This window comes from Neolamprologus multifasciatus, chromosome 19, assembly GCF_963576455.1.
Source record: "Neolamprologus multifasciatus chromosome 19, fNeoMul1.2, whole genome shotgun sequence".
Taxonomy (NCBI): Eukaryota; Metazoa; Chordata; class Actinopteri; order Cichliformes; family Cichlidae; genus Neolamprologus; species Neolamprologus multifasciatus.
Window position 1 is genome coordinate 24786080 of NC_140457.1, and position 25297 is coordinate 24811376.

The following is a 25297-nucleotide window of genomic DNA, read 5'->3' on the forward strand; positions in this document are numbered from 1 at the left end:
ACAACATGACTATTGAATACAACATATGGGTCCTAATGCCAAGTGTAAGCTGGGAAGACCTTACACACCAATCGCCTTCTATGACTAACCTACTTAAAGCTGACTGCTTAACCTGGACTTATGGGTAACTTAGTCTCCGTGTGCCTAAAGAACAGAGATCATAATGAACATGGCTCATTTATGCATATGAAAGAAGAGAGCAATGAAAGTTTGTCAGGAAAAGCATCAATGCCTTCTTAATACTATAAAACTCCTCTTCTTTCTCAAGCATACTGCATCACTAAACACATATGTGTCTTGTAGGACGGAGAAAGTCCTCCTTTTTAGAAACATCACACTGCTCTTCTTTTATTACAGATGGATTATACACGAGACCACACATTGTCCAGAGCCACAATGATAGCTTTAAGTCAGGTCTTTCAGCCTTTGTATGGTGAATGTTCCAGGATTAAATGGATCTGATTTTGCTGCTGGAGTCAAAAGATTATTGTAATTACCTGCACAGTTATGCATGTTGGTAGAAGTTGCAAATTTCAAACTTGGACTGTAGTTTCATTTAGAGTACATCAAAACATAAAGGGAGTAAAAACTTGCAAACAGAATAATGAGTTGCACGTCAAACAATATCTCACTTGTCATATCGGCCCTGCATTGCTTGCAGCTGCTGACAGAGTGGAATAGGAGGAGCCTGCTCCAGGTGGGCAGGGACACCCAGCAGCCTGGCAGTGCGCAGTTCCAGTGCAGACAGCGCTCTGTGTTCACAGTCCAGCCTGTCCTGGTACTGTTCCCAGGACTGCAGCACGTCCTGAAGCTCCTCGGTAGATGCCTTCACCTTGGAGCCGTCAGGAAGCTCTGCCTCCACTCCCTGCAGTAACACAGAGGCCTTCTCCACCTGAGAGGAAGAACCCAACGAAAATTGGCCATTTATAATTAGGGTTAGCTAAGCATGCTCAAAAATGCTCAAAACACATGTCAATGTAAACTTACGCCGTCTGAGATATCGCTCCATTCTCTGATTCTCTGTTTGCTACGAGTTGTCAGCTCCTGTGTGCAGTGACGTAGTCTTAATACCCATCTCCAGATACAAGTCATGGTGGTCTCCCTGCTGCCGTGACAGCTCTGCTCTGAACACCACTCCTGCAGCTCTTCCAGACGTCTCAGGAGAGCCTCAATCTCCTCTGCAAGTGCCTGATTAGGGGTATCAGTAAAAATGAATTCTGTTTCTGTGTGGAAATTTTCAACTTTTATCTACAAAAGCAGAGGAGGTTTATACTCACTCTAAGATTTGCCTCCTGGTCAGTGCAGTCAGTGAGACAGGTGACCTTCTGAGTGATGAGCTGTAAGAGCCTGTTCGCTGTACTCTTCACAGTCTGCATGATTTCTTCTTTGCACTTGATGTAATTTCTGTGCTGCTCTGCACACCTGAAAGACAAATTGATCTTTTAGTGTCAGATTTAAAATAAGGGCTCACATTCACAAAGGCTCTGCAGCTTAATGCCATTTGCAGGTCTTGTAGTCTCTATTGTGCAATGTCTGTTTAGTAAATGTAGTAAAGTGGTCTTTGAAAAATGCTAAATAGCTAAACAAGAAAAAAAAAATTCCAATGCAGCGAGTGAAGGTTTTTTTTTTTTTTGATAAATAACTGTTACTTGTGGGCACCAGTTTAGCTCAATGGGTGAACAGGAAGAAGTTGACAACTGTTGGTGTGATCATTCATAAATGGAAGAAATATAAATGATCATCAGTGTCCCTCAGTCTGGAGCTCCATGCAACATCTTGTCTCGTGAAATGAGGATGATCATGAGAAGGAGGGTGGATAAGCTCAAAACTACAGGGAAGGAGCTTGTTAACGATCTGAAAGCAGATGGAACCAGTCACCAAGAACACCATTGGTAACCCGTTACACTGTAATGGACTGAAATCTTGTGGCACCTGCAAGGTCCCCTTGCTCAAGAAGCCACACGTACAGGTCTGTCTTAAGTTTGCCACTGAACAGCTAAATGATCAGAGAGGGCTTGGGAGAAAGTGCCGTGGTCAGATGAAACCAAAAGTATTTGCTATTTTAGCAAAACTAATAAGAAGAAAGATAGCTATCATTATTTCTTTGTTTTATCTTTGCATGTGCAATCACAGACTTCTACCAAAAAAAGCTTTTCAGGAAGATAAATCTGACTTTTAGGACTGAGCTGAGTACCTGTTGAGACACTCCAACTTCACATGGCCCTTTGCCTGGAGAGTGGACATCATCACCAGGAGTTGGCTCAGAATACTCTCTTGGAGCTGCTCCACCTTCAGTGGGGACAGGTATGGATGCAGAGCACTCTGGTCTTGGAGCTGTTCCACATGAATTTGAAATTGCTGCTGGAGTGAGGCCAAAGCCTGCTGGGTCTCCTCGACTCTGTCACCGCAGACCCCAGCAGAGCCCTGAGGTGGCAGCATAGACACCTCAATATCTCTCAGGAACTGTACAGCCTGTTTAACAGAACAGGTGTAGCTTCTCAGTGACTCCCTGGCCTGAGTGATGTTCTCCTAAAACAATAGGAAAACAAACAACACATTTTTTCAGATTGGCAGGTTCACTCCATAGTGTAGTTTTTTTTTTTAACTATCTGTGTAATTCATTTGCTTTGTATTTTGCTTTTGTGGTTTGTTCTATCAAACTGAACATTGAATAACCTTTAAAACTGTGAAAAAGAACACATTGTTTGTATAAACTATATTCAAAATGACAAGACTGAAAGGGTGTTTGCTCCATACTGCTCTACCAAATATGGTGTAGTATTGCTGATGCTCTCTAAGTTTGAAATTGTTATTTTATATAACACACATAAAGACACAAATGAACAACTTTGTCGCTAAATCGAACTATTGTGGAGGCTTAATTCAGCTGTATTGCATAGTAAATATTCTTTCATATGCTTCACTCTGATTGGCTAAGCTTATTACAAAGCAATTAAAAAAATACTGCAAAAACAAACTGAGAAATACTCAACACTACTTGCCATGTGGGATTCACATTGACCGAGGACTGCATTCTTCAAGTCCATCAAGTCTTGAGATCCACTTCTTTTTTTCTTTCCCTTCTTTTGCTCCAGCACCCCCAGTGCTCTCATTCTTGACTCCACAGTCTTTGTCAGAGACACCACTCTCTCATATTCTCTGTTAATTGCTGTGTCATTTGGCTCCAACGTGGGAAGTTTCTCAAACTCTTTCTGGGTCTTTAAGAGGAAGGTCTTAGTGGCTTTCCTCTCTGATTCCAGGTCCAGATCCATCAGCAGGTTCCACTCAATGATGCTGAGGTTGTTATAGGTTGTCGTCTCCAAGGTGCTAAGACTCTCCTCATTTTGTTTAAGCCTTTGTTGCTCTGCAGTCAGCTGTGAAGGGTAGAGGTCAGCAGAGATTGTGTATAGTTTTGAGCGAGCCTCTTCGCACAATCCTTTTATCAGGTGAAACTGGATAAGAAGGTTCTGACAGATTCTGTACTTCTCGTCTGTGTCATTGCCATCTTCTTTTGTCTGGTGCACCTGTTCCTGAATGCTTTCCCTGAGATCCTCGACACATTGCCTCATGTTTAGGTACCTCTCTTGGTCCCTGGCTTTCATTTCTAGGGCATACATTGTGCTGTGCAGCTCAGAGATGACAGAGTTCAGTTCTTTTGTCTTCTCATTGGGAATCCAGGGTTGCAGGAGATCAACTTGCGACTTGTGTTCCAAAATCATGTGCTTGAAAGGCTCTAAAGCTTGCAGGGACTCTCTTGTAATGGGGAACCTGTGTCTGCTTAGATCCACCAACATCTGCCTTAGACTGTTTTCAACAGTGACAAGTTTTTTCTTGCTTGAATCTAAAGTCTGGGTGAGTTCATTCAGCTCCTTCTTGTTATTTTTCTCTTGGCTGCTAATGGTTCTGATATTCTCCTGGAGGTTGGTAAGCTTGTCAAAAAGCTGACAGTTCTCTGTGACACTGAATTCAGAAGTGATATCTTTGCTCTTAATAAAAAGAGCCTCACAGACTGCTTCCTGCTTCTCAGCCTCATCCAGGGTTTCTTGGATTTGGCGGGTTCTGCGATCAAGTTCAGCAGGGCTCCTGAGCTCACTGTCTGGACCCCGGGACGCTTCTCTTTGCAGATGAGCCACAACCCAGGAGTCTAGATCGGCAATCTGTTCAGATAGCTTTTCTCTGGTCTGTAGTCCTGATTCCACCTCTTTCACAGCTTTGGACAGCTTCTCATTGGTGGACTTTGAGAGTTCTTCAAGACATTTCAGAAGACTCTGCACCATAGGCACCTCTTCAACCTGGTCCAGCTGTGGAAGGAGCTCAGTCATTTCCTCCGCCAGTGACTCCAGCTGTCCTTGTTTGGCCATCACCTCAGATTGCAGCTTCTTCAGATCCCTGAGCTGCCGGTGAACTTCCTCAGGGAGAAGAGCTACTCTCTTTTTCCTGCCCTCAATATCACTCTCTGTCTGCTTGGCCCAGGCCAGGCCTTCCCTCATCACTATGACAATTTTCTCCATGATAGGGCTGTTGCTGTTCAGGGTTTGGGCAGCCAAAAGTTCCTCTGTATGAGAAATTGTGTCCTTAACTCTCTGGAGTCCCTGGTGGATCTCCTTTGTTTCCATCTCCCACTGTGGGCTAAATAGCAACAGCTCTGACAGCTGTTGTAAATGGAGGTACTTCTGCTGGGCTGCTTTAACCTCAGCATTTGCCTCCATCAGCTGTCGAGCCTTCTTGCAGTTCCACTGAGTAACTGATGGAAACTTGGCTTCAAGGTCTTTAATGATCATTTCCAAGTGTTCCTGCAAATCTGATAACTCTGACAGGAGGTTGCTGGTCTTGTGAGAACAGACATGTGTGTGATGAAGCATACTCTCCACAGTTCTTTCCAGAACTCTCCACCTCTCTTGTAGGTTCTTCTGCTCAGTCTCTGCAATTGCTCGCTCATACCGGGTAAGGTGGGGGCACAATTTGCTGTGGGTCACAAGCAGCTCCCCAAGTGCTGTTCTGTTCTCCTCCATACTTCTTTGTAAGGAGCCTAGTCGCTCTGCCTCCTTGGAGCTGCTCTCCTGAGGGGATCTGAAAGAAAAACAACAAAAAGTTTGCCGCAACAAATTGTAAAAGATTTTAGAGGCTTATCAGTTAGCTTTACAGACAAAGGAAGATGACAATGTGTGAAATAAAAAGTGTTAAAATATCTTAAAATACAAGTATTAAAGACTAAAATGAAACCATTGGATGGCAACTCACGTTTGAAGAGCGTCCAGTTCTGCGGTTGCTTTGTCCACCGCATTCTTAGCTGTTTGGATGTGCTGGCAATAATCAGTCACCATCTGCAGCTGAGCCTCCTTACTCTGAATAATATTAGCTGCATCCTGGGCAGCACTGCTCCACTGGTCCTCCAGATGCTCCAGAGTGTCCCTATTCTCAGCAACAGGCCCTCTCAACTGAGAGAGCAATGCTACCTGGGCCAGGGCAGCTGCTCTCCACTCCTGTATGCAGCAGGCAAGAGTGAGACACACAAAGGCTCTGATTTTTAAAAAACCTTCTTCTTCTTCTTCTTCTTCTTCTTCTTATTATTATTATTATTAATAATAATAATAATAATAATAATAATAATAATAATAATAATAAGGAGGCACTTTAGCACCATGGATGTTTTTCTAGTGATTCATGCTGCATAATCTCACCTGAGCCTCCTCCACCTGCTGGGCCATGGCTGTTGGGCTCAGCTCAGCTGAGCGGTTCTTGCAGTTCAGGAGTTTAGATATAACCCTACTTAGATGACTGTCCATGTTACTGGTAGATGAAATCAGAACCTCTGGAGCATCCTCTAGTGGTTTACCCTTCAGACAGAATGCAGAACAGGATTTGTTAAGGCACAAGCTTTGGTTTTGTTATTTAATTTAGGGCCTATATGAAAATATATATCAGAAAAAAACAGTTTGAGGGAGGAATTGTTATGATCGTCTCTACAGAGGAAGATATGTCTTGACCATATAAATTGCCTCAAAGCTCTCACAAACAACCTGTGCAAACTCTGCTTTGAGGTTTTTCTTGAGTTTACTTCATATATCTAAAACTGGATTGAACTGAACTGATGTGAAAGAGGATTAAAAAAGAGTCAAAATAACTAAGAATTATGATCTACATTTCAGCCAGTAATTATGATGTTGTCATGTTCATCACCGCTTTATTTTAAAGATTATTCTGTATTTTAATCCTACATATAGAAAGTGACCATTTGTAACTTCTGTGACTTTCTTGGTTTTATAACACAGAGACAATGACAGATAATATTTATTTTACCTCAATGAGTTGACTGCTAGGTCCCATGTCTTTGAGTAGCTGTATCGCTGTCCAAATGGATGGTTCTCCTGGTGACTCCAGTACTGTTTCCTCAGTTTCCATGTCATTTGCGTCTATTTTGTATTCTTGAGGGGTCAGTCCTTTCAAATGGGGTTCTTCACCCAGTACAGTATCACCTGATGATATCTGAACCACCTGCAGTGATGTGTCAGTACTGAATACTTGTTCCTATAGTGGACATGAAACTAGGTATTAATGCACATATATACGCTATGTCAGCAGTCCCCAATCCCCGGGTCATGGACCGGAGTCGCTTGGTACCGGGTCATGATAGTTGAGGCTCGGGTGTGAAATTTATGGTTTTCAGGGTTTTTATTGGTTTTTATCATTGGCTTTCCTAGATCTTTTCCAGTGTGTTATGAATAAATCTTCTTCTTTTTTTTGGTACCAGTTTTATTTTGTTGGATTTATCCGCGACACCATAAAGGCCGGTCCATGAAAATATTGTCGGACATAAAACGGTCCGTGGCGCAGAAAAGGATGCGGACCGCTGCTCTTTGTGACCAAATTTTACAAAAACATTAAGTTGTATTAAATAAGACTTGACTAACAGGTGAGGCCATTAACTCTGAAGAAGTGAAATCATACATAGATTGAGAAATTACATTTGTTTTTTGAAAGCCCTCTGCATAATGCAACTTCTTTTTGCAATCAAGAGCTTCCCTTTGCAAGATTGAAGGCTTTTCTGGACTGGCTTTGGTAGACAAGTTCATGTTTTACATGTAGGCTATGCATTAGTCTATATATGATGCAGGGTTAACATAATTGCACTTTATCATAGAAAAATAGCCCTCATAACATACCTGTGGCAGTTTCTTAAGCCTTGTTCCAGTGGCCTCCATGGTAGTGGTGGTGGTTGTTGTGCTTATGCTGATTGGTGGTTCTACACTGGTGCTTCTTTCTTTTTCCTTTTCTTGAATTTTCTTCTTCTGCTTCTCTTCTTCTTCTTTCCTATTTGTTGCATCTGTTTGGACTTTAGGATACACAACTGGTTCTGACAGGAGTTTGGTAAAGCTTTTTGGAGCATCTTTCTCTGCTTCAAGAGACCTAAGCTCTTGGGTTTGTGTTATTTTTTCAGACTTCATAGTTGTTTGATCACTGTCAGTCCTTGTACTTGTTGCTATCACAACAGTTGTGGTTATGGTGGCCGGTATATTTGGCTGTAGAGTGGGTACGCTAGACCCCATGCTGAGTTTTTCCACTGTAACAGACACTTCATGCTGGCCTTTGGGTGCATCAAGTACATCTTTAGTTACAAACTCCTCTCGCAGATTGACCTCCTTTGGTCTCTCCTCTGTGGTATTCAAGAACTTCAACTTATTAAGAGTTTCTGGTTTTACAGTGTCTCGTTCAGATAAACTTATTTCTACACATGTTGACTCTGTTTCACCTGCATGTATCAGTACAGATTGAGCTGCGCCAGTCTGAGCTACACCTTCCTTCATTTCAGTCCTAAATTGTTGGACTTCTACTACTGTGGTTTTAACTCCAGCCTCTTCAGGAAGAACCTCAGCTGCAGTCGTATCTCTGTGTTCTTCTAAACTTTCACACTGGATACTTGATCGAGATGTATCTGTTCTTGACACATGCTCTTCTCGAACTGCTGGTATTACAAGCACCTCAGGGTCCATCTGAATTTTCTTTATTTTAACAAATTTGACATCCAGGCTTGTGGGTACGTCTTCCACTCCATGTGTTAATACTTTAGGGTGCTTGTCTTGGACGCCAAGTCCCTTAGTCACCATAGGTCTATCTTGTGTGGTTTTCAAAAGTTCTCCACTGACCTCTGGCTCCAGCAGAGCAGGCTGAGCAGATGTCTGTTTATGCTCATGGCGACTTGTTGGTACTTCTACTTGTAAAACAAGCACCTCAGGCTCAATCTGGGTTTCGTCTACTGTAACAGACTTGTCACTTAGGCTCGTTTGTACATCTCCCACTCCATGCATTAAGAATTTAGAAGAGCCTTCTTTGACACCAAGTCCCTTAATCCCTGTAGGTCTGTCCTGTGCGATTTCCAAGATCTCTAGCTCAATCACTGTTTTTTGTTTTACAATGTCTTGCTCAGGTAAGCTTATTTGTGCAGATGTTGTCTCTGCTTCACTTGATTGCTTCAGTGTAGTTTGAGTGGAGTCACTCTGAGCTGCAATTTTTGGTCTTTCAGCGCTAATTTGTTTCTTCTTCACTGTGACTGAAGCTTCAGAGGGCTCTGCTTGGACCACAAGGTCCTTAGTCACCATAGGTCTATCTTGTGTGGTTTTCAAAAGCTCTCCACTGACCTCTGGGTCCAGCAGAGCAGGCTGAGCGGAGTCACTTCTTTCTATCATGAAAGATGTCTGTTCATGCTCATGACGACTGGTTGGTACTTCTACTTGTAAAACAAGCACCTCAGGCTCAATCTGAGTTTCCTCTACTTCCTCTACTGTAACAGACTTGTCACTTAGGCTTGTGGGTACATCATCCACTCCATGCATTAACAATTTAGAGGTGCCTTCTTTGACCCCAAGTTCCTTAATCCCTGTAGGTCTGACCTGTGCGATTTCCAAAATCTCTAGCTCAATCACTGTTTCTTGTTTTACAGTGTCTTGCTCAGGTAAGCTTATTTGTGCAGATGTTGTCTCTGCTTCACTTGATTGCCTCAGTGCAATTTGAGTGAAGTCACTCTGAACTGCAATTTTTGGTCTTTCAGCACTAATTTGTTTCTCCTTCACTGTGACTGAAGCTTCTGAGGGCTCTGCTTGGACCACAAGGTCCTTAGTCACCATAGGTCTATCTTCTGTGGTTTTTGAGATTTCTTGCTTAGACACTATTTCTGATTTTACATTGTGTGGCTCAGATACAATTATTTTTGTAGAACTTACTGCTTCGTTTTCCAGCAGTCCAGGTTGAACAGAGTCAAACTGAACATCCTCTTGTCTTTCAGTAATGATTTGTTGCTCCTCCATTCTAACTGCTGCCTCCTCAGGATGAACCTCAGCTGTTTTGTCTTTCTGTTCTTTTTCTATTTCACCGTGAAATATCGTTTGACCCGTATCTGGTCTCGATTCTGCTGCTGTCATGACAAACGTTCTTTCATGCTCCTTGTCACTGGTTGGCATATTGAGTTGTAAAATACACACTTGAGGTTCTGCCTGGATTTTCTCTGCTGTGACTGATAGTTCGTCCACACTTTTTGGTGAATCAAGCACAACATTTGTGGAGAACTGTGTAGTTTTCATGAGTTCTTGCTCAGTTACCGTTTCTGATTGTACAGCTTCTCCCTCAGGTAAGCTAATTTGTGCAGATGCTATTTTTCTTGGCGGCAGCAGTGCAGGTTGAGTCGAGTCCACCAGAGCTACATCTTCTTGTGTTTCAGTGCTGATTTGTTGCACCTCCATTCCACCTGTTGCCTCCCCAGGGTGAGCATCAGCTGGACTCGCAGCTTTCTTTTCAAGTTCTGAATCACATTCGATATTTATTTGTGACATGTCTGTTCTGCTGTCTGTGGTCTTCAAGAGTTCTTGCTCAGTCACCAGTTCTGGTTTTACAGCATGTTTTTCAGATAAGCAAATTTCTGCAGAGATTGTCTCTGGTTCACTTGTCTGCAGCAGAGAAGGTTGAGTGGAGTCACTCTGCGCCACATCTTCTGGTCTAGCAGCTTCCTCTGGTTGAACTTCAGCGGCAGTCAAATCTTTGTTTACTGCAATGATTTCAGACTGGATACTTGAATGAGCTACATCTGCTCTGGGTACATCTGTTACCACAACAAATGTTCTTTTATCCTCCTCCTGGCTGGTTGGTGAAACAAGGACCTCAGGCTCCCCCTGGACTTTCTCTTTTGTAATCGTCTTGTCATCCAGGCTCATGGGTATGTCATCCAGTTCATATGGTTTGGGCTGCTCACCTTGGATCACAAGTTCCTTAGTCACAGTAGATCTATGCTTTGTGGTTTTCAAGAGCTCTTGCTCAATCACTGGTTCTAGTTTTACAGTGTCTTGCATTGATAAGTTTATTTCTGCAGAAGCTATCCCTACTTCAGCCGGTGGACCTGAGTCGCTCTGAGTCACATCCCCTTGTCTATCAGTGGTGATTTGTTGCACTTTGATTATAAATTCAGTCTCCTGTGTAACCTCAGCTGAAGTATCATCTTTATTTCCCAGCTCCCTTTCACGCTGGATACTTAATAGAGCTGTATCTGGTTTTGGTTCTGCTGATGTCTTCACAAATATCTTTTCCTGTTCTTTTTGACTGATTGGTATATCCAGCTGTAAAACTTTCACTTGAGGCTCCACTTGAATTTGCTTTATTGCAACTGATTTTTCATCCAAGCTTTTGAGTGAATCAAGCACATCTTTTGTGGGGACATCCTGTTTCATGTTGTAATCCTTCACCTCCACTGATTTAGCCTGTGCAGTTTTCAAGGTCTCTAGTGCAATCATTGTTTGTGGTTCTACAGTGTCTTGTTCAGGTAAGCTTATTTCTGCAGATTGTGTTTTCTTTGCTTCACCTGGCTGAAAAAGTGCAGCTTGATTAGATTCACACTGAGCCACGAGATCCACTGGCATTTTAGTCTTCATTTGCTGCACATTTATTGTAAAGCTAATTTCTTGTTCAGGTTGAACATCAGCTGAAGTCAAATCTTTGTTTACTTGAGAATGTTCAGACTGGATACTTATATCTGTTCTTGGCACATCTGCTTTCGAGACAAATGATCTTTCATGCTCCTCATGGCTGGCCGGTAAAACAACATCAGGCTCCGCTTGGACTTTTTCTGCTTTTTCATCCAGGCTCATCGGTATATCATTCCCTCTGTGTATTGACAGTTCAGAGCGCTCTTTGTGGACCCCAGTTTCCTTAGTTATCATAGGTCTGCCCTGTGTGGTTTTCAGGAGCTCCTGCTCGGTCAGTTTTTCTGGTTTTACAGTATCTTGTTTGGATATGTTTATTTCTGCAGACATTGTCCCTGCTTCACTTTGCAGGAGTGCATTTTGAGAGGAATTACTTTGATCCAGATACTTTTGTGTGTCCATGGTGATTGGTTTCACTTTGACTATAACTTCAGCCTCCTCAGAGGGTACATGAACTCCTTCACACTGCAAACTTGATTGAGCTGTATCTATCTTTGGTTCGGCTGCTGTCATGACAAACGTCTGTTTCTGTTCTTCATTACTGGATGGTATATCTATTTGTAAAACTCGCACTTGAGGCTCAACAAGGTTTTTCTCTCCTGTAACCACTTTTTCATCCAAAGTGTGGGATACATCAGGTACATCTGTTTTGGAGACCTCCTCTTTTAAGTCGTAATCCTTCAGCTCCTCTGGTTTCTGTGTGGTTCCCAGGATCTCTAACTCAATTGCCGTTTGTGGTTTTACAGTGTCTTCCTTAAATAAGCTTATTTCTGCAGATATTGTCTCTGTTTCAACTGGCTGCAACAGAACAGTTTGAGTAGAGTCACTCTGAGCCACATCCTTTGGTGTTTCTGTGCTGATTTGTTGTACCTTGACTATGAGTGTAGCCTCCTCAGGGTGAACCTGAATTGCAGTCTCTTTTTGTTCCCACTGCATACTTGAGCGAGCTGTATCTGCCATTGGTTCTGCTGCTGTCATGACAAATGGCTTTTCCTGTTCTTCATGACTCGTAGGTATATCAAGCTGTAAAACTCGCACTTGAGAGTCCCCCAATATTTCCTTTTCATCCAAGCTTTTGGGTAAATCAAGTACATCTTTTCTAGAGACCTCCTCTTTTAAGTTGTAGTCCTTCAGCTCCTCTTTGCTATCCTGTGTGGTTTTCAAGATCTCTAGCTCAATCACCATGTCTGATTTTATAGTGTCTTGCTCAGATAAGCTTATTTCTGCAGATACTCTCTCTTGTTCACCTGCCTGCAGAAGTGCAGGTTGAGAAGAGGCATACATCTCCACATTATCTTGCATTTCAATGCTGATTTGTTGCATCTGTACTCTGACTGTAGCTTCCTCTGGGTGAACCACAACTGCAGTTTTATGGCTGGTTGGTATTTCATAGTCCAAACTAAGCACTTTAGTCTCCACTTGGATTTTATCCCCTGTAACAGACTTATCACCTGGGCTCATGGGCACATGTTTTTCTGAGGTGAAAACAGTTGCAGTAGACTGACTAGAGCCTTGATCAGCCTTAATATCATTCCCTTCAGCACTGCTTACTTGCAGTTCTACACTAGTTGTCTCAACTTCTCTTTGTGGTGTGGTCTCACACTGTACAGTCAAGTGCTCCATGTGCATCTGGGGGTCCTTTTCCACTGAGACAGTTATATTTTCAGATGTGTGTATTCTTGTCTTTATACTCATTTGTTCAGCTTTGAATGCTTCATCTTCAAGAGACTTTTGAACCTTGGTGCCTAAAATATTTTGCCCATCGTCATGTTGGATGTTGACTTCAGGTTGTATTTGTAAGGTATCTGAGACTGTCTGCTGACTCATAGTCTCATTTAGCTTAGATGGGGCTATTTCTGTTACATCTGTCTCTGTCTCATGAGGCTGCTCCATTGAAACAATGGCAAAAGTAGTAGATTCCTTATCAGAAATTCTTGTGTCTGGCTGATATTGGTTTGTCTCAAACAATTGTGGGACTGTTCGATCAGGCAGCTCAAGAACTAAATACCTCTTCGGAACCTCTTCTGTGTTACTCCATAATTTGTTAATGCAATCTGCAATATTTGTTGTATCTGCAAAACTAGAAGAAAGACATGGCTGCATTTGTGGCGCTGTGTCTGAATCTCTTGCATCAGATTGAGGTGCTGTGCATTCTGGTGCCTTATTATCAGGCTGAAGAGAAACTTTTGGACTCTCTGACTTTCTTTCACTTGGTGAAAACTTAGTTGATTCTATAGAAATACTGTCAGTTGTTACAGTGACTGTCTGCAAACTTAAATGTGCTTTTCCCTTTTCAATTTCTTTCTCCATTTCGTTGTACTCCAATAGACTCTCTGACGTCTTCTTTGATGTAGGGAGTTCAGGTTTTTCCAGGGAAATGTTCTGATCCATATTTTCTGTATTTGAATGTCTATCAATAGGTGGGACTGAATCAGAAGCAATGGAAAGTTCAACATCATCTGACTTTCCTCCAGTTTGTATGGGAGATACGTCTTCCAAAACAACAGCAGTAACTTGCTCTGTAGATGAGACTGACAGAATCTCATTGTCATGTTCTATTTGAGTTGGAATCTGGTCCTTGATTGCAAGCTCAGGAGAAACCTTTGGAATCTCTGGTTTTCTTTTAATTGGTGAAAGTTCAGTTGACTCTACAGCAACAGTTTCAGTTTTTCTAGTAATCACCTGTAAATGCAAGGCGATCTTTTCCCTTCCACTTTCTTTCTCTGTGTCCTCAGACTCCACAAGACTCTCTGAAGTTTTCCTTGTTTGGAGGGCTTCAGGTTTTTCCAAAGTGGTAATCTTAGATTCCACGGTGGAACCCACAGATTCAGATTCTTTCAAAGTCTCAGGCAAATCCGTACTAATAAGTTCTGAGGAAGCTTTACGACTCTTTGACTTTCTTTTAGGTGGTGAGCGCTGTGTGGATGAGACTGACAACGTTTCACTTTCATGCTCCTTTGTAGTTGGAATCTGGTCCTTGATTGCAAGCTCAAGAGAAACCTTTGGAATCTCTGGTTGTCTTTCACTTGGTGAAAATGCCGTTGACTCTACAGCAACAGTTTCAGTTTTTTCAGTAATCACCTGTACATTTAAAGCTGCGTTTTCCATTTCTGTTTCTTTCTCTATTTTCTTGGACTCTACATGACTCTCAGACGATTTCCTGGTTGGGGGGACTTCAGGTCTTTCCAAAGTGGTAATTTTAGCTTCCTTGGTGGAACCTGCAGATTCAGGTTCTTTCAAGGTCTCAGGCAAATCCGTACTAATAAATTCGGAGGAAGCTTTATGACCCTTTGACTTTCTCTTGGGTGGTGAAAGCTTTCCTTTATTCATAGCAGTAATTTTTGTTGTTGCTGTGGCAACCTCTGGAGATACAGGAGATATCTGACTATCAGTCTCTTCCTCTTTCTTTGTAGGCTCCTCCATAGCATATTCAGTCTGCACAGTGACCACTTCTGAAGGTGTGGTAGATTTCACACTCTCGAGCTCTTTCTTAGTATATTCATTTTCTGCATCAGGCTGTCTTTCAATGGTTGGGACTGACTCAGGAGCTATGGAAAATTCAACATGATCTGACTTTCCCCCAGTTTGTATGGGAGATACGTCTTCCAAAACAACAGCAGTATCTTGTTCTGTAGATGAGACTGACAGAATCTCATTGTCATGTTCTGTTTGAGTTGGAATCTGGCCCTGGATTGCAAGCTCAGGAGAAACCTTTGGAATCTCTGGTTTTCTTTCACCTGGTGAAAGTTCAGTTGACTCTACAGCAACAGTTTCAGTTTTTCTAGTAATCACCTGTAAATGCAAGGCTATCTTTTCCCTTCCACTTTCTTTCTCTGTGTCTTCAGACTCCACAAGACTCTCTGAAGTTTTCCTTGTTTGGAGGGCTTCAGGTTTTTCCAAAGTGGTAATCTTAGCTTCCCCGGTGGAACCCACAGATTCAGATTCTTTCATAGTCTCAGGCAAATCCGTACTAATAAGTTCTGAGGAAGCTTTACGACTCTTTGACTTTCTTTTGGGTGGTGAGCACTGTGTGGATGAGACTGAAAGCGTTTCACTGTCATGCTCCTTTGTAGTTGGAATCTGGTCCTTGATTGCAAGCTCAGGAGAAACCTTTGGAATCTCAGGTTTTCTTTCACTTGGTGAAAGTTCAGTTGACTCTACAGCAACAGTTTCAGTTTTTCTAGTAATCACCTGTAAATGCAAGGCGGTCTTTTCCCTTCCACTTTCTTTCTCTGTGTCTTCAGACTCCACAAGACTCTCTGAAGTTTTCCTTGTTTGGAGGGCTTCAGGTTTTTCCAAAGTGGTAATCTTGGTGGAACCCACAGATTCAGATTCTTTCATAGTCTCAGGCAAATCCGTACTAATAAGTTCTGAGGAAGCTTTACGACTCTTTGACTTTCTTTTGGGTGGTGAGTGCTGTGTGGATGAGACTGACAGCGTTTCACTGTCATTCTCCTTTGTAGTTGGAATCTGGTCCTTGATTGCAAGCTCAGGAGAAACCTTTGGAATCTCTGGTTGTCTTTCACTTGGTGAAAGTTTAGTTGACTCTACAGCAACAGTTTCAGTTTTTCTAGTAATCACTTGTAAATGCAAGGCTATCTTTTCCCTTCCAGTTTCTTTCTCTGTGTCCTCAGACTCCACAAGACTCTCTGAAGTTTTCCTTGTTTGGAGGGCTTCAGGTTTTTCCAAAGTGGTAATCTTAGATTCTACGGTGGAACCCACAGATTCAGATTCTTTCAAAGTCTCAGTCAAATCCATACTAATAAGTTCTGAGGAAGCTTTACGACTCTTTGACTTTCTTTTGGGTGGTGAGCGCTGTGTGGATGAGACTGACAACGTTTCACTTTCATGCTCCTTTGTAGTTGGAATCTGGTCCTTGATTGCAAGCTCAAGAGAAACCTTTGGAATCTCTGGTTGTCTTTCACTTGGTGAAAATGCCGTTGACTCTACAGCAACAGTTTCAGTTTTTTCAGTAATCGCCTGTACATTTAAAGCTGCGTTTTCCCTTCCACTTTCTTTCTCTATTTTCTTGGACTCTACAAGACTCTCAGAAGATTTCCTGGTTGGGGGGACTTCAGGTCTTTCCAAAGTGGTAATTTTAGCTTCCTTGGTGGAACCCACAGATTCAGGTTCTTTCAAGGTCTCAGGCAAATCCATACTTATAAGTTCTGAGGAAGCTTTACGACTCTTTGACTTTCTCTTGGGTGGTGAAAGCTTTCCTTTATTCATAGCAGTAATTTTTGTTGTTGTTGTGGCAACTTCTGGAGATACAGGAGATATCTGACTATCAGTCTCTTCCTCTTTCTTTGTCAGCTCCCCCATAGCATATTCAGTCTGCACAGTGACCACCTCTGAAGGTGTGATAGATTTCACACTCTCGAGCTCTTTCTTAGTATACTCATTTTCTGCATCAGGCTGTCTTTCAATGGTTGGAAGTGACTCAGGAGCTATGGAAAATTCAACATGATCTGACTTTCCTCCAGTTTGTATGGGAGATACGTCTTCCAAAACAACAGCAGTATCTTGCTCTGTAGATGAGACTGACAGAATCTCATTGTCATGTTCTGTTTGAGTTGGAATCTGGTCCTTGATTGCAAGCTCAGGAGAAACCTTTGGAATCTCTGGTTTTCTTTCACTTGGTGAAAGCTCAGTTGACTCGACAGCAACAGTTTCAGTTTTTCTAGTAATCACCTGTAAATGCAAGGCGGTCTTTTCCCTCCCACTTTCTTTCTCTGTGTCCTCAGACTCCACAAGACTCTCTGACGTTTTCCTTGTTTGGAGGACTTCAGGTTTTTCCAAAGTGGTAATCTTAGCTTCCCCGGTGGAACCCACAGATTCAGATTCTTTCAAAGTCTCAGGCAAATCCGTACTAATAAGTTCTGAGGAAGCTTTACGACTCTTTGACTTTCTTTTGGGTGGTGAGCGCTGTGTGGATGAGACTGACAGTGTTTCACTGTCATTCTCCTTTGTAGTTGGAATCTGGTCCTTGATTGCAAGCTCAGGAGAAACCTTTGGAATCTCTGGTTGTCTTTCACTTGGTGAAAGTTCAGTTGACTCTACAGCAACAGTTTCAGTTTTTCTAGTAATCACTTGTAAATGCAAGGCTATCTTTTCCCTTCCACTTTCTTTCTCTGTGTCCTCAGACTCCACAAGACTCTCTGACGTTTTCCTTGTTTGGAGGGCTTCAGGTTTTTCCAAAGTGGTAATCTTCGATTCTACGGTGGAACCCACAGATTCAGATTCTTTCAAAGTCTCAGTCAAATCCGTACTAATAAGTTCTGAGGAAGCTTTACGACTCTTTGACTTTCTTTTGGGTGGTGAGCGCTGTGTGGATGAGACTGACAACGTTTCACTTTCATGCTCCTTTGTAGTTGGAATCTGGTCCTTGATTGCAAGCTCAAGAGAAACCTTTGGAATCTCTGGTTGTCTTTCACCTGGTGAAAATGCCGTTGACTCTACAGCAACAGTTTCAGTTTTTTCAGTAATCGCCTGTACATTTAAAGCTGCGTTTTCCCTTCCAGTTTCTTTCTCTATTTTCTTGGACTCTACAAGACTCTCAGAAGATTTCCTGGTTGGGGGGACTTCAGGTCTCTCCAAAGTGGTAACTTTTGCTTCCTTGGTGGAACCCACAGATTCAGGTTCTTTCAAGGTCTCAGGCAAATCCATACTTATAAGTTCTGAGGAAGCTTTATGACCCTTTGACTTTCTCTTGGGTGGTGAAAGCTTTCCTTTATTCATAGCAGTAATTTTTGTTGTTGCTGTGGCAACTTCTGGAGATACAGGAGATATCGGACTATCAGTCTCTTCCTCTTTCTTTGTAGGCTCCCCCATAGCATATTCAGTCTGCACAGTGACCACCTCTGAAGGTGTTGTAGATTTCACACTCTCGAGCTCTTTCTTAGTATACTCATTTTCTGCATCAGGCTGTCTTTCAATGGTTGGAAGTGACTCAGGAGCTATGGAAAATTCAACATGATCTGACTTTCCTCCAGTTTGTATGGGAGATACGTCTTCCAAAACAACAGCAGTATCTTGCTCTGTAGATGAGACTGACAGAATCTCATTGTCATGTTCTGTTTGAGTTGGAATCTGGTCCTTGATTGCAAGCTCAGGAGAAACCTTTGGAATCTCTGGTTTTCTTTCACTTGGTGAAAGCTCAGTTGACTCGACAGCAACAGTTTCAGTTTTTCTAGTAATCACCTGTAAATGCAAGGCGGTCTTTTCCCTCCCACTTTCTTTCTCTGTGTCCTCAGACTCCACAAGACTCTCTGACGTTTTCCTTATTTGGAGGACTTCAGGTTTTTCCAAAGTGGTAATCTTAGCTTCCCCGGTGGAACCCACAGATTCAGATTCTTTCAAAGTCTCAGGCAAATCCATACTAATCAGTTCTGAGGAAGCTTTACGACTCTTTGACTTTCTTTTGGGTGGTGAGCGCTGTGTGGATGAGACTGACAGTGTTTCACTGTCATTCTCCTTTGTAGTTGGAATCTGGTCCTTGATTGCAAGCTCAGGAGAAACCTTTGGAATCTCAGGTTTTCTTTCACTTGGTGAAAGTTCAGTTGACTCTACAGCAACAGTTTCAGTTTTTCTAGTAATCACTTGTAAATGCAAGGCGATCTTTTCCCTTCCACTTTCTTTCTCTGTGTCCTCAGACTCCACAAGACTCTCTGAAGTTTTCCTTGTTTGGAGGGCTTCAGGTTTTTCCAAAGTGGTAATCTTAGCTTCCCCGGTGGAACCCACAGATTCAGATTCTTTCAAAGTCTCAGGCAAATCCGTACTAATAAGTTCTGAGGAAGCTTTACGACTCTTTGACTTTCTTTTGGGTGGTGAGCACTGTGTGGATGAGACTGACAGCGTTTCACTGTCATTCTCCTTTGTAGTTGGAATCTGGTCCTTGATTGCAAGCTCAGGAGAAACCTTTGGAATCTCTGGTTGTCTTTCACTTGGTGAAAGTTCAGTTGACTCTACAGCAACAGTTTCAGTTTTTCTAGTAATCACTTGTAAATGCAAGGCTATCTTTTCCCTTCCACTTTCTTTCTCTGTGTCCTCAGACTCCACAAGACTCTCTGAAGTTTTCCTTGTTTGGAGGGCTTCAGGTTTTTCCAAAGTGGTAATCTTCGATTCTACGGTGGAACCCACAGATTCAGATTCTTTCAAAGTCTCAGTCAAATCCGTACTAATAAGTTCTGAGGAAGCTTTACGACTCTTTGACTTTCTTTTGGGTGGTGAGCGCTGTGTGGATGAGACTGACAACGTTTCACTTTCATGCTCCTTTGTAGTTGGAATCTGGTCCTTGATTGCAAGCTCAAGAGAAACCTTTGGAATCTCTGGTTGTCTTTCACTTGGTGAAAATGCCGTTGACTCTACAGCAACAGTTTCAGTTTTTTCAGTAATCGCCTGTACATTTAAAGCTGCGTTTTCCCTTCCAGTTTCTTTCTCTATTTTCTTGGACTCTACAAGACTCTCAGAAGATTTCCTGGTTGGGGGGACTTCAGGTCTCTCCAAAGTGGTAACTTTTGCTTCCTTGGTGGAACCCACAGATTCAGGTTCTTTCAAGGTCTCAGGCAAATCCATACTTATAAGTTCTGAGGAAGCTTTATGACCCTTTGACTTTCTCTTGGGTGGTGAAAGCTTTCCTTTATTCATAGCAGTAATTTTTGTTGTTGCTGTGGCAACTTCTGGAGATACAGGAGATATCGGACTCTCAGTCTCTTCCTCTTTCTTTGTAGGCTCCCCCATAGCATATTCAGTCTGCACAGTGACCACCTCTGAAGGTGTTGTAGATTTCACACTCTCGAGCTCTTTCTTAGTATACTCATTTTCTGCATCAGGCTGTCTTTCAATGGTTGGAAGTGACTCAGGAGCTATGGAAAATTCAACATGATCTGACTTTCCTCCAGTTTGTATGGGAGATACGTCTTCCAAAACAACAGCAGTATCTTGCTCTGTAGATGAGACTGACAGAATCTCATTGTCATGTTCTGTTTGAGTTGGAATCTGGTCCTTGATTGCAAGCTCAGGAGAAACCTTTGGAATCTCTGGTTTTCTTTCACTTGGTGAAAGCTCAGTTGACTCGACAGCAACAGTTTCAGTTTTTCTAGTAATCACCTGTAAATGCAAGGCGGTCTTTTCCCTCCCACTTTCTTTCTCTGTGTCCTCAGACTCCACAAGACTCTCTGACATTTTCCTTATTTGGAGGACTTCAGGTTTTTCCAAAGTGGTAATCTTAGCTTCCCCGGTGGAACCCACAGATTCAGATTCTTTCAAAGTCTCAGGCAAATCCGTACTAATAAGTTCTGAGGAAGCTTTACGACTCTTTGACTTTCTTTTGGGTGGTGAGCGCTGTGTGGATGAGACTGAAAGCGTTTCACTGTCATGCTCCTTTGTAGTTGGAATCTGGTCCTTGATTGCAAGCTCAAGAGAAACCTTTGGAATCTCTGGTTGTCTTTCACTTGGTGAAAATGCCGTTGACTCTACAGCAACAGTTTCAGTTTTTTCAGTAATCACCTGTACATTTAAAGCTGCGTTTTCCCTTCCAGTTTCTTTCTCTATTTTCTTGGACTCTACAAGACTCTCAGAAGATTTCCTGGTTGGGGGGACTTCAGGTCTCTCCAAAGTGGTAACTTTTGCTTCCTTGGTGGAACCCACAGATTCAGGTTCTTTCAAGGTCTCAGGCAAATCCATACTTATAAGTTCTGAGGAAGCTTTATGACCCTTTGACTTTCTCTTGGGTGGTGAAAGCTTTCCTTTATTCATAGCAGTAATTTTTGTTGTTGCTGTGGCAACTTCTGGAGATACAGGAGATATTGGACTATCAGTCTCTTCCTCTTTCTTTGTCAGCTCCCCCATAGCATATTCAGTCTGCACAGTGACCACCTCTGAAGGTGTGGTAGATTTCACACTCTCGAGCTCTTTCTTAGTATACTCATTTTCTGCATCAGGCTGTCTTTCAATGGTTGGAAGTGACTCAGGAGCTATGGAAAATTCAACATGATCTGACTTTCCCCCAGTTTGTATGGGAGATACATCTTCCAAAACAACAGCAGTATCTTGCTCTGTAGATGAGACTGACAGAATCTCATTGTCATGTTCTGTTTGAGTTGGAATCTGGTCCTTGATTGCAAGCTCAGGAGAAACCTTTGGAATCTCTGGTTTTCTTTCACTTGGTGAAAGTTCAGTTGACTCTACAGCAACAGTTTCAGTTTTTCTAGTAATCACCTTTAAATGCAAGGCGATCTTTTCCCTTCCAGTTTCTTTCTCTGTGTCCTCAGACTCCACAAGACTCTCTGACGTTTTCCTTGTTTGGAGGGCTTCAGGTTTTTCCAAAGTGGTAATCTTAGCTTCCCCGGTGGAACCCACAGATTCAGATTCTTTCAAAGTCTCAGGCAAATCCATACTAATCAGTTCTGAGGAAGCTTTACGATTCTTTGACTTTCTTTTGGATGGGGAACGCTTTCCTTTATTGAATGCAGTAATTTCTGTTGTTGCAGTTGCAACCTCTGGAGATAAAGGACATTTCTGACTATCTGGCTCTTCCTTTGTCTCAGTTGGCTTTGTGGTAGGCAAGAATGATATATCACTCTCATGTTGTATTGTAGTTGGATTGTGATCTTTGTTAGCAAGCCCAAGATAAACCTTTGGATGCCCTGACTTTGTGTCCATTATTGAAACCTCTATCAAGTTTTCATCAGTAGTTTCAGCTCTTCCACTATCCATAACTCCATGTAAATCTGGCTTTTTACCTTCAGTTTCTTCTTCACTTGTTTCTTTGATAACATCCGGAACTGATGGTGATGTCTGATTTTCAGGCTGTTTCTTGGATTGTGTCTGTGCCACTGAAGGAAATTCTGGAGAACTCATTAAAGCCTTTGACTTTCCTGTGCTTGGTGAAAATTGTCCTTTTTCTGTATCAGTTATTTCAGCTATTTTTTCTGGCATATCTGGAGTTGGAGTTGAAGACCCAGCAGGTATAGGTTTTTTCTTTTCAGTAACAAAACCTTTGTTCTCGCCATTAAAGTCCAAAGAAGAAGTTTTGCTTTGAGGATCTTCCCTAGTCTGAGGTAACTCAGTATCACCAAGATCAAAGCAAAGTTCTGCGCTCTTTGATTTTCTCATCATAGGCAATAATCTCGATTTTTCCATAGGTGTTTCAGCTGACTCTGATGTTACGTTATATTTGTCGGATTCACCTTTGGTCTCTGTTGACTGCACAGTAGCAACTTTTTCCAGTGGAAACATTGGCTCTGCAAGCTGAGAGACCTCAAAACTCTTGGACTTCTTACCTTTTTGAATGATTTTACTTTTTTCCACAGCCACTTTAGTTTGCTTTCCAGTCTTTGGAGATTTCTCACTACTAGGCTTTTGCTTATTCTCTGCCTCATCCTTGGTTTTATTTTCAGCATACAGCTGTTCAATTTCAGTTTCTTCAGTAACTGCAGGAGTTTCAGTGACCTTGTGCATCACAGTGGGTTCCTCAGAAGCTGGCTTATTTGCCTCATTTGTAACAGGCTCACCTCTGATATCTAACCTTACAGTTTTGGTCTGTGGTTCTTGAGAAGTAGTATAGCTTTGTGTCACCACAGATGTTGAAGCAGAAGTAGGATAAACTGTTTTTTTCTCAGATGAGCGCTTGCTTTTTCGTGGCGGTGCCACCACAGAGGCCTTTGTCTCCTGCAGGTTCTCTGACGACTGGTTGTCAGGCAGTTTTGGTTTACTTTTTTGATTAAGTTCCTTGAATAGAGAGGTTAAAAAGCCATTAATTATGACAAACATATTTTCCTTAATCCAATTAAGATACAGCAATATATTAGATATTATACTGCTTTGTTGTGTCAAACAATGGATGTTTATGATTTTTCTTATGAAATGTTCACAGCCAAATAATTTAGCACAAATACCTTTAGGCTCTGACTTAGAGAAATTTTCAGTGTGTCTGCTTCTCTGAGAGCTTCTGAGCCATCTTTTTCTAGTTTCTCAAGCAAGTCCAATGTCAGACAGGCCATTAGAAAATGTCGGTGAGAAAGTGCCTCCTGTAGGCTGGCTTGCAACTTTTCACCTTCCTCTAACATCTGCTAACATCAGAAGGAAAAACTGTTAAAAGTGGTTGTGACATATGTCTGATATTAAGAAAACAAACAGTACTCAGGTAAAATATTAATGTCCATTATTAATATTTAGGAACAGTAATACAATCAGTGTGTTACTCAAATAAGAAGAAAAGAGACCTGCACAGAGGAAAGGGACACAGATGGTTTGCTGTGGTTCCATTTTTGCAGAGCATGAAGACAGTCCCTGAGACATGTTGCTGTGTTCGTGCAGCAGGTAACCTGATGCTCACTCAGCCTATTTTTTAGACTGTGGATATAATGAACAACAATTTATTGTAATCTCAGCACTTAACATGTTACCTGACTATATTAAACGAGAAAGAAAACATGTTTTTACGGGATGAAAAAAAAAGATAAAGGAGTATTTATTTTTCTAGTGCTGTAATTACATATCTGTGTGCATCTATATACATGTGAATCTTGTTTTTAAAAAAGGTCTTTCAAAACCAGCAGAAACATTTATATAAGGTTAATATCTAGGTTATAAATAGAGGGGAACTCTGTGTATCCATGCAGTTGAGCAAGAGCAGAATGACCCACTAAGGCATGTGGCTGGCAGACAAGAATAATTGAAGAGTAAATTGAAAGGGGCAGATGACGCTAGCTTAGAATTCATTACAAAATATCTATTTAAACAGGCTTACAACTTAAGAAACCCTAGTTGGGAGTTTGGCAGTGTTTTGCTGGATGGTATCTTTTTTCCCTACTTTTTATACCATGAGGTAAATTTCAAAAAATATATATATATAAGAAATAAAATGTCATAACAATTTGGATTCAGAATGTTTCATGGTCTAACAAGCAGAGTCATAAATGTCATCATTTTCACAGCAGGATACCTGGCATGCTGTTCCCATAACGAGTCAACCCCACTGATGATTTCTGCTGGCAGCTCATTGGTCGAAGATGCCAAGTTTACTTCCTGTTGCAGGTCATAAATTTTCACACCCGAATCCTCTAGTGACTTCTCACAATTCTAACATAAAGAGACAGCAACATCACAAAAGAGCATAGAGTTGATATTTCTGAATGGGAAATGCAATAAAGCCTATTCAAAAGGTGTCTTCCCAAGATAGAATGCAGAAATGCAAGTTATTATTTTTTTCAGCCATTACTTTTCAAAACTTTCTTGCTACTATAACTTAAAAAAAATAGCTGAAAATTCCATCTATGGTAATTACCTGTAGGCTGTGCCAGTGCTGTTGAAGTTGAGCGATATTGTTTTGTGGTTCACTATAACTGAGTGCCTGGTCGAGAGAGCGGAGCTCCCACTGCAGGGCTGCAATTCCCTCCTTCAGCCCCTGGGTCCTTTTGGCCAACTGACTGTCCTGTTCTTTTAGTTGCATCTCACAGACCCTCAGACGCTCCCTCACCTCCTGCTCTGAGACAGAACAGAGGTCATGGAGATGGCTAACCTCTAGGGTCAGGGCATCCTGACCCCCAGGAGTGCAGAGGTACAGCAAACTGTCTCTGGCAGAGTCCAGCTCCTTCATCTCTCTCTGCTCTCTGTCCACCGTCTGGAGCAAAGCCTGGCACCAGAAGGAGGGAAGAGGACAAGACCCGGGATGTGAGAAAGTCCAGTAAACCGGGACCAATATTTTATGACTTTAAGTTTAAAAGTTGTAAAAACTTCTGTAATAGTCAAACGATCAAACATTTCTACGTACTTCAATAACAGAGATGAATGAGAAAGAATGAATATGGATTCAAGACAAAAAACCCAGTAAATTCTGCAGTCTTCATTTATTAGATTGTCTAATGGTGCAGTTTATTTTGAGTACATTATCTTTATTGTAATAGAACATTTTTAGTATTTTATATGTTAGTTACTAACCACAGATGCTTAAACCATGCCATTTTCTCACCTTAAGGGTGTTCACAGCACTGTGCAGACTCTGTCTGTCTGCAGGAGGAGGTCCCAGGCTTTTAACCTGCTCCCTCAGCCAGTCCTGGGCTGCTTCATGCTGCTCCACTAGCTGTGTGCACTGCCGCTCTGTCACAATGCCCTGCTCCAGGTTGGCTACTGCATCCTGAAGGCGACAGGGTTTTTTTTTTGTGTGTGATTAATATATTTTTGAATTTTTCAGAACAACACAGTCCACTGTACATGCAAATCACATCAGGCAGAGATTGCATCAGCACAACAGTAGAGGAGTGGGGAGAACAGAACAAACAAACAAAGAGAAAAGGAAAAAAAGCGGTTGGGCGGGTGTTGTGGGGGACAAA

General features: G+C 42.0%; 1 protein-coding gene across 13 annotated transcripts in view; it reads right to left on the reverse strand.

Moving 5' to 3' along the window:
• syne2b (spectrin repeat containing, nuclear envelope 2b) overlaps positions 1-25297 on the reverse strand; it is a 155585-nt gene that overhangs the window by 71263 nt on the left and 59025 nt on the right. For 12 of the 13 annotated variants that reach the window (XM_085144137.1, XM_085144138.1, XM_085144131.1 and 9 more), the window contains 14 exons: positions 24937-25101; positions 24253-24600; positions 23911-24047; positions 23189-23318; positions 22862-23035; positions 7164-22694; positions 6301-6528; positions 5682-5837; positions 5242-5483; positions 3003-5070; positions 2195-2529; positions 1278-1422; positions 988-1188; positions 633-892 (listed from right to left, as the gene is read on the reverse strand). In XM_085144137.1, coding sequence (XP_085000263.1) covers positions 633-892; positions 988-1188; positions 1278-1422; positions 2195-2529; positions 3003-5070; positions 5242-5483; positions 5682-5837; positions 6301-6528; positions 7164-22694; positions 22862-23035; positions 23189-23318; positions 23911-24047; positions 24253-24600; positions 24937-25101 — 20120 coding nt within the window. The remainder of the gene's footprint in view (positions 1-632; positions 893-987; positions 1189-1277; positions 1423-2194; positions 2530-3002; positions 5071-5241; positions 5484-5681; positions 5838-6300; positions 6529-7163; positions 22695-22861; positions 23036-23188; positions 23319-23910; positions 24048-24252; positions 24601-24936; positions 25102-25297) is intronic. The other variant, XM_085144130.1, reaches the window with a different exon arrangement.